The sequence below is a fragment of the Phoenix dactylifera genome, chromosome 15, assembly GCF_051530095.1.
Source record: "Phoenix dactylifera cultivar Ajwa chromosome 15, Ajwa_hap1_PhDact_Kaust_v1.1, whole genome shotgun sequence".
Lineage (NCBI taxonomy): Eukaryota > Viridiplantae > Streptophyta > Magnoliopsida > Arecales > Arecaceae > Phoenix > Phoenix dactylifera.
Window position 1 is genome coordinate 22,879,292 of NC_143204.1, and position 7,727 is coordinate 22,887,018.

At 39.5% G+C, this 7,727-nt stretch overlaps 2 protein-coding genes across 2 annotated transcripts; both read left to right on the forward strand.

The window, feature by feature from the left end:
- LOC148699945 (AP2-like ethylene-responsive transcription factor ANT) lies at positions 1 to 2,909 on the forward strand. Its single transcript, XM_088711887.2, has 3 exons — positions 1 to 419; positions 1,928 to 2,597; positions 2,714 to 2,909. The coding sequence occupies exons 1-3, from the start codon at positions 200 to 202 to the stop codon at positions 2,823 to 2,825; spliced, it is 1,002 nt and encodes a 333-aa protein (XP_088568013.1). The 5' UTR covers positions 1 to 199; the 3' UTR covers positions 2,826 to 2,909.
- Positions 2,910 to 3,053: 144 nt separating this feature from the next.
- On the forward strand, positions 3,054 to 5,462 carry LOC103705769 (AP2-like ethylene-responsive transcription factor CRL5). The gene is made up of 5 exons (XM_008789619.5): positions 3,054 to 3,161; positions 3,277 to 3,350; positions 3,506 to 3,556; positions 3,729 to 3,805; positions 4,681 to 5,462. Exons 2-5 carry the CDS (start codon positions 3,307 to 3,309, stop codon positions 5,241 to 5,243), a joined length of 735 nt encoding a protein of 244 aa, XP_008787841.4. The 5' UTR covers positions 3,054 to 3,161; positions 3,277 to 3,306; the 3' UTR covers positions 5,244 to 5,462.
- Positions 5,463 to 7,727: the final 2,265 nt, after the last annotated feature.

A 7,727-nucleotide genomic window follows, 5' to 3' on the forward strand; every position in this document is an offset into this window, starting at 1 on the left:
CGCCACCGCCTCGTTCGTGGGTCTCTCTCTCTCTCTCTCTCTCTCTCTCAAGTCTGAAGGGAGGGAAGGAACGAAAGCATAGAGCGATAGAGCTTGCTTTGGAGTTTGAGCACCAGATAGAGATCGGGTGAGATCCCCGTTGAACTTCTCATCATTTCTCCCTTGGTTTCTGGGTTGGCTCTTTTAGGCTCTTCATGTGATGGAGATGAGCGGCTGGCTTGGCTTCTCTCTGTCCTCCTGCAAAGGAGAGAGCTCCTGCTGCTGTGATGAGGGGTATGGAGGTGGGGCAGAGGGTGGTGGTGATGGTGGAGAGGTGGGCTTCCATCATCCCTGGGCTGGTATGCCTCTGCGCTCGGATGGCTCCATCTGCCTCATGGAGCTTCCCCTTAGGCCGCCGCCTCCTCCTCATGGTGCCTCAGGTATAGAAGAAATAGAACCTTTTTTTTCCTTCTCTTGTATCTGTTATTACTTGTTTCACCATTTGCTCACTGGTCATTTTGTGCCACTGGTGCCATGTTTTGGATGGTAAACTTATTTTTGGTTGGGTTTTTTAAGCTCTTTATAATCCATCTTTTAGCTTGTTTGTAGAATTGTAGTATATGTGTTGATCATGGTCCTGAAGTTTGGTGTAAGTGCGTGCTATTGTTCTTTGCAAGTTTGAACTGATGATCTCTCCCTCTCCCTCTCTCTCTTCGATGAACAGCTTGAACTGATATACTGAAGATAGTTTCCCCCCCTCGATATATGGTTGTATATTTATTGTTTGTTGTTGCTGAGCTTGTTGTCCTATTGGCATCTTTCTGTTTAAACCTCCATTTGATTTGGCCTTCTAGCTCGTTACAAACACATCTTTTGGCTTCCGTGGATATGGTCCTTGTGTAAGCACGGGTGTGTTATGTGTCTGCCTAAAAATTCACTCTAAATTTCTTTCTAAAAGGATAAATTTAATCTAGTATTGAATGGTTCTATTTTGTGTAACTATGTTGCTAACCGTGCCAAATTGGATCCTTTGGCTCTTCGTAACACATCTTTTAGTTTGTATGGATTCTGTTTTTTGTGTTGTAATGAATGAGTTTTGTAGCTTTATTCAAGTTTATTTCAAGAGTTTTCTTCTTCCTCTTCTTTATTAAAGAAAAAAAAGTTTGTCATATAGTTTAAGTTTTTCATGTTATAGGTATTAATCAGGACCTATGATTTTCTCACTTAAACACTTCAAGGATAGTACTATGATTCGGGCCTTTAGGCTCTATGACCCCTTGCTAGTTTCTCTGAGGTATTGGCTCTCGCGTTACTATGGCTATGTTTTCTGGTCCTTGTGCTAGATCAGAGGAGTGTTAAATTGTAATTTACGCCACCATTTTTTTTTTGCCATTTTCTTCTTTTGGCACCCCTTATTCCACTGCTTTGCTTTTGGTCCTCGAATAGTATCTTCCCATCCTTTCTCTCAGTTTCTTTTATTTCTATTTGCTGTAGTTTTACAAAAATTTCTTTACATATTTTAAGGCTTCATCCGTCCATTTAAGCAACATTTTTGTCTCTATAGTTTTTAGGCAAATTCATTAAAGAAATATATAATTAACGAGGGATGAAGTAGTTTTAATTAGGGTTGAATGAATGTCTTCCATGGTGTTCAAATTTTTTTTTTTGGGGTACATCAGCAGATCACACACACAAACACAATCGATATGAGTACAGCACAAGGAGTCTGAACAGTAAAAGACAATGCAAGAGAGATAAAATATAGGCATGAAAAATAAGTCAGTCTTTTTGTCGTTTACTATATTTGGAATTGTGGAAAATAATAATACATAACTATGTTCTTTTTCCTTTTACCATATTTAGAATTGTGGAAAATAACAATACATAACAATGTCCCTTTTTATTTTATTTTATTTTTTTGGTGGGGTGGGGGGCTGGGGAGTCATAGATTGGAGATATGGGAGTACCATGGCCACCGCACCCACCGGCTCAAATCAGGAAGGGAAAGGGCCAAAGCTGGAGGATTTTTTGGGTGGGTATTCTGAGAATGCCAATGAAGAGAACCCAAATCACCATCCGGTCTCCAACTACCATGACCTTTACTATCAAAGCCCTGATGGTCCTGGAATCAATGTCAATATGCCCCCCTCCTTCAGCCCTGACGAAAGAGGAACAGAAGAAGGCATCCGCAGCTCTTATCATTTCCTCCAAGCTTTCCACCACCCTAACCATTCTTTCCAAGAGATCCCCTCCCTCAAGCCTCAATTCCTTGTACCCAGCTCTAACTCCAACCCCACCCCAGTTCCTAACTCGATGTACAACGTGGGCATGGATGGCCCAGCCTCTATCTCGGGAATTAAGTCGTGGCTCCGACAAAACCAATATGCTCCAGAGAAACAATCGACCGAGCCGAGCGAGTGCAATATCCAATCATTAACCCTTTCAATGAGCCCTGGCATGCATTCTGGGTCTGGTGAAATGGTACCGGCGAGTTCATCTCCTGCACCTGCCGACGGACCGAAGTGCCCAAATGCCAAGGCCACCACTCGAGAACCAGTTCCTCGCAAGTCTATCGAGACCTTTGGGCAGAGGACCTCTCAGTATCGAGGAGTTACGAGGTGGGCTTGTGCTGGGAACTCTGATAAGTGAATAATATTTTGTAGAACTTGATGTTTCCCGTAGATCATTAACCTATGTTAACTAATGCCTTAAAAACCACCATCGAGTCTTGTAGGCACAGATGGACGGGAAGATATGAAGCCCATCTGTGGGATAACAGTTGTAGAAAGGAAGGTCAGACAAGAAAGGGAAGGCAAGGTATGGACACTGCCGTAAACCCCGCTTAGCCTTGAGTTTTCTGTTGAATCAGTGAATTATTTCTTGGGTGTTATGGGAAGTGTACGTTCTAACTATTATATTTCTCATGTTTTCTTCTGATTCCATATGTTGCTGCCACTCCATTTGAGCAGTTTATTTAGGTAAGGATGCAGACCAGGCTGATGTGGATTTTGTTAAGATGAGTTGAGGTTGGCTTTTGAGCTCCCTGGCATGTTTGTGTTGATCTCTGTTCTTTGTTCTTATGCTTTTGGTAAGGGGGATATGATAAGGAGGAAAAGGCAGCAAGGGCATATGATTTGGCTTCTTTGAAGTACTGGGGTCCAGCAGCTAACATAAATTTTCCAGTAAGTGGCATGATTCTACTCTATTCCATCTTCTTCCCTTTTCTGAGCTCAATGGAGTTCTTTTTGTAGCGCTGCTATGTAACTCTTTTTGTTCCCTCATCATAACCGTTACTAGCTGAGCGCCTATGAGAAGGAGCTCGAAGAGATGAAGCACATGACGAGACAAGAGTTTGTGGCCAACTTAAGGCGGTTTGTTTCTTTAATTAATGCTGTACCTCTTGATTCTTCCGTGCGTTAATTTCAAAGTAAAAAAATATATAAGTGTTTGGGTGAGAGAGCTTATTTCTCTTAAATTTACTTGTACTTTTTTTAAATGATTATTGTCATCTATTTCTGTTTTATAGGAAAAGCAGTGGATTTTCCAGAGGGGCATCTGTGTACAGAGGGGTGACGAGGTCCTGTCAATTCCAACTTTAATATCAAAGTCCACTTTTTGGCTTCTTTGCAGCTTTTATCGGCAAACCTCCGGCCACGCTATCATAGAACCCATGCGCTTCTCTCTCCCTCTTCCTCTCTCCCCCCATTTTTGTTGTTGTGTTCTCTCACATCCTTTTGTTGCGTTCATAGGCACCACCAACATGGAAGATGGCAAGCTAGAATAGGGAGGGTGGCGGGGAACAAAGACCTGTACCTTGGAACATTCAGTGAGTTTCCCCATGCATGCAATGCCTCTATTCCAGTATTCTTTTTTGAACAAAATGGTGAAACCAGCAACAATATTTGCATTCATAAATAAAAATGAAACCCCTATAAAAATAATCATGTAACGCCTACTTGTCTTGTTATCTGTTCTACTACACTCATCATTATTATATGATAGCAAGTGTTATTTTGCTCTATTAAGGATGATTGGTACTGCTGACAAACCTTCTGAAATTCTAAACAGCCGAATCTATTTGTGGACCTTACTCAAATGAGACTGCTGCTTAGCTCGAGTTTCTTTTCTTTGAATTTTTTTCTTTTGCTTCAAAGAAATGTTGCTAAGTAAAACTTGCCCTATTTCCTCGCAAATTTATTTACCTAATCAAAGAATTGGCGATGAAATATTTTAGAATTAGATGGATGCTAGACCAAGAACTGGCACCCCATTAGGGTTTTGTCTTGCTCGGTGTCGAAGCCCATATATTTCTCGAGATGTCGTGAGCGACCCACCGAAGCTGGGGCCACCGAACCAGTTGAGAACCCGGAGGAAGCAAAACTAGGAATCGCTCCTGATCCCACCTGACTTGATTTGCCGCTTCTGCCTCTTTAGGCTTCACTCTCCCCCGGCCTCCCTGGCCGTCCACACTTCAGAAGGCCTGTTCGGGATCCTGCACTTTACCTGTCCCTGGCCTTCCTTGTCCCCTACAGCCATGGCTGAAATAATATGGTTTTCCAATCCCTTTCAGCTTTTAAATTTGTGGAAGGAATAAAAGTATGTGCCATTTGCACCCTCCTTTCCAGATCCCGTGCATGCCGATTTTTTTTGCTGCTGCCCCTGCTTAAACAATCATTTGATCATGGTGTTTCTTATTTGCAGGCACTCAAGAGGAAGCTGCTGAAGCCTATGACATTGCTGCGATCAAATTCCGTGGTGTGAATGCAGTGACCAACTTCGACATTAGCAGGTACGACGTGAAGCGCATATGCTCAAGTTCCCATCTCATCACCGGCGATCTCGCCAAGCGCTCCCCCAGGGCGACTCCCGCACCTTCAGAGCCGTCGACCGACGCCGACCGACTTGCACGAGCCATCACAAACTCTGGTAGCGGTGGCATCGACGACCTATCCGACATGCTATGGAACTCTAAAGATGGACCTTCTTCAAGCAACACAGTCGCCTTAACTTCGGCGAGAAACCCAAGCTCTTTGGACAGCAAGGCTGAGAGCACAAGGATTAATGCCGGCCCCAACCAGAGTGCCTGTGGGGACTTCCCTCAGGCAGTCTACTTCCCTAATGGAATAAAGTATGAGGGTGGGGAGAACGGCAACGTAGGTAGCGGAACTGGGGGGAGCATGAATTGGATGGTGGCAGCGGCGGGGCGGACGTCCGGGGTGCCCGTGGCTCATCAGCTTCCTATGTTTGCTCTGTGGAACGAGTGACCCAGTGCTGCAGGAGCCGCTGTGTTCTTGTCAGTCCTTTTTTTTTTTTCACCCCGTTGGACCGTACGTATGTCTTTTGAGCAACTAGACCATTACAAGTGTTTCCTGTTGTTAGTTATCTTCAAGAGACGATGACAATTTTGTAGCAACTTATAATGGTCGGTGCTAATCATTAGTGTTACCCAGATGTGTTTTAAAGGGGTAAAGAATCTGAAAATTTAGTAATCTATGAATGGATATGCAAAATTATCCTTTTTAGTAGTTTGGTATCTGGATTATTTTGTTCAAATATGCATGGAGTGTTCTAAGTTGCTAGTACCTTTGTACTCTGGGATATTTTTAATATGCAATTTAGAGGGTCTTACGTAGGGAAGCATGTCTTTTTAATGCAAGATTTAGGGTATTTTTGGATTTGTTTGAAGGGAGAATTTTTTCAATCCGTGATTTTTTTTTTAAAAATAGAAGAATTGTGAAAGTAGATTTTAATTTTTTTAATTGGTGATTTATATTTCTTAAATTGAGGTACATAGCTTTTTTTTTTTTACAATTTAAGTTGGATTTTTTTTAATAAAACTAGATATCCTAAAATAAATATATTCAATAGAAATATTTTTTTAAAAAATAAAATTTATCAATATTTTAGAAGAAATTAAAATTTTCGAGGAGGTATGTACCACTTATAGAGTATGGCATCACATCTTAAATATCGAAAAAATAATTTTGTTAAAAAAAATATCATTTTAATTAGATGTCATATAACTAAAATATAGCATCCGAAAGCTCGCTTTGATTTTTCGACATGGCACTTGTAATAGTCAAAATAATTTATATTTGAGGATTGTTCTGAATCAATTTTATTTTTTTGGCTTATGGTTGAGAAATTTTGAGTATGATCAGATTAAATGCATCAATAATTTGTTTTGTTGGGCATATAAATGCTATAACTGTATGTAGTTTGTGGATCGTTATATAGGGTTTGGTTACCAAATAAAATATATATTGGCCTAGGTGCATTATGTAGTTCTTGTCTTCTTCTAAAATATTGGTTATATCTGAATATTTCTTCAAATTATGTCTTATTCTACGCTTTCTTATCAAGTAAGAAATGCTACCCGTACTATTGGCAGTGGATTGATACAACAACAAAAGACAAATGGATCCTCTCCTCTCTCCCTGTCTGCGCCCTTGCGCACGCCAAAAAAAATCTAAAGGACGAGATCCCCTCCAAAACACCCTCCGTCCATCAAACGTCTTTGCCTTCAGGCTCCTGTCCCTCTGCTCTTTATTAATAGTAATAAAAAGGGAAAAAATTTCTCTGCATGGTACACTACTTTGTCCCACACAAGGCTTAGGAGCCAGGTTCAAAAGGCCAGCTCGGATTCGCAGCGCCTTTGCTGTAGCTAGGTTTGCAATTGCATGCATGTTTGATATATTAGACTTTATATATCCTTTAGAAATATTTTAAATATAATTATAGATTTTTTTTCATTTGCTTACTATTACAAAAATCACATTTTCCTTCATAACCAGATTCGAAGAATGCATATTCCTTCGTATAACCGCAGTTTACCGCCAATTTACTCAGAAAATCACTCTCCAATAAAATTGTCATTAGTTATTATAATAGATAATATGTGCAGATTGAGATTACTTATGAATTATGAGTAATTATTTATGATGAGAATTATTTAGAAAACAACTGAATAATAGCCAAATATTTGTATCCATTTTGGTGCTTGTGTATCGTAAGCCTTAATCAATCTGCATTATTGATAATATAATTTTGTATATTAGTATATTAGTAGAATATGATTGCTTATAATAAAAAAAAATAGAAATAGTGAAGGTAAAATGGTAACGTAATGAAAACTAACGAGCCTAGGTTATAGAGAATAGTTGATATTTTCAATAGAACAGTCCAAAATAAAAAAAAAATGAAATATCTAAAAAAAGAACCTAAAAACAAATATACGGCAGCATACTTGAGTCGTATTTTGTCCAATTCCGGCATCTCCTACTCCTCCCCTTTGTCATCTTGGACGACTATTTAAATCTGAATTTTAATTTTAAAAAAATTATATGAAAAACAATGATTGGATCGGTTTTCTTGCCACATGACAACAGGTATGGACGAAAAATTATTGAAACCGGTAGAAAAAATTATTCTTGGTGTGATAGCAGCACCATTTTGTTAACAATAATGTGTCCAATATTATTGATACCTTCATCATAGCTCGATGATAGAGAGTTTTTCATCTTATTAGTAAATTAAGAAACAAGTTATATATATATATATATATATATATATATATATATATATATATATATATTCTGTTTATTTTAAGGCATGGAGTTGTTGAATACAAATGGTACAGCATTCTCGCCCTTCTTCCCGTCCTTGCCTTAGGAGTTCTTGCTTATCGAATAAGACAAGAGAATCTGGGTTAAAGCATTACCGGAGAACTAAAGTCGATACGCTTGAGT

Coding starts and splice junctions, on each gene's coding strand:
- LOC103705769 (XM_008789619.5), top strand. CDS start 3,307: ATGAAGCACATGACGAGACAAGAGTTTGTGGCCAACTTAAGGCG. Junction 3,351..3,505: donor TTTGTGGCCAACTTAAGGCG/GTTTGTTTCTTT, acceptor TCTGTTTTATAG/GAAAAGCAGTGGATTTTCCA. Junction 3,557..3,728: donor GTGTACAGAGGGGTGACGAG/GTCCTGTCAATT, acceptor TTGCGTTCATAG/GCACCACCAACATGGAAGAT.
- LOC148699945 (XM_088711887.2), top strand. CDS start 200: ATGGAGATGAGCGGCTGGCTTGGCTTCTCTCTGTCCTCCTGCAAAGGA. Junction 420..1,927: donor TCCTCCTCATGGTGCCTCAG/GTATAGAAGAAA, acceptor GGGGAGTCATAG/ATTGGAGATATGGGAGTACC. Junction 2,598..2,713: donor CAGTATCGAGGAGTTACGAG/GTGGGCTTGTGC, acceptor CGAGTCTTGTAG/GCACAGATGGACGGGAAGAT.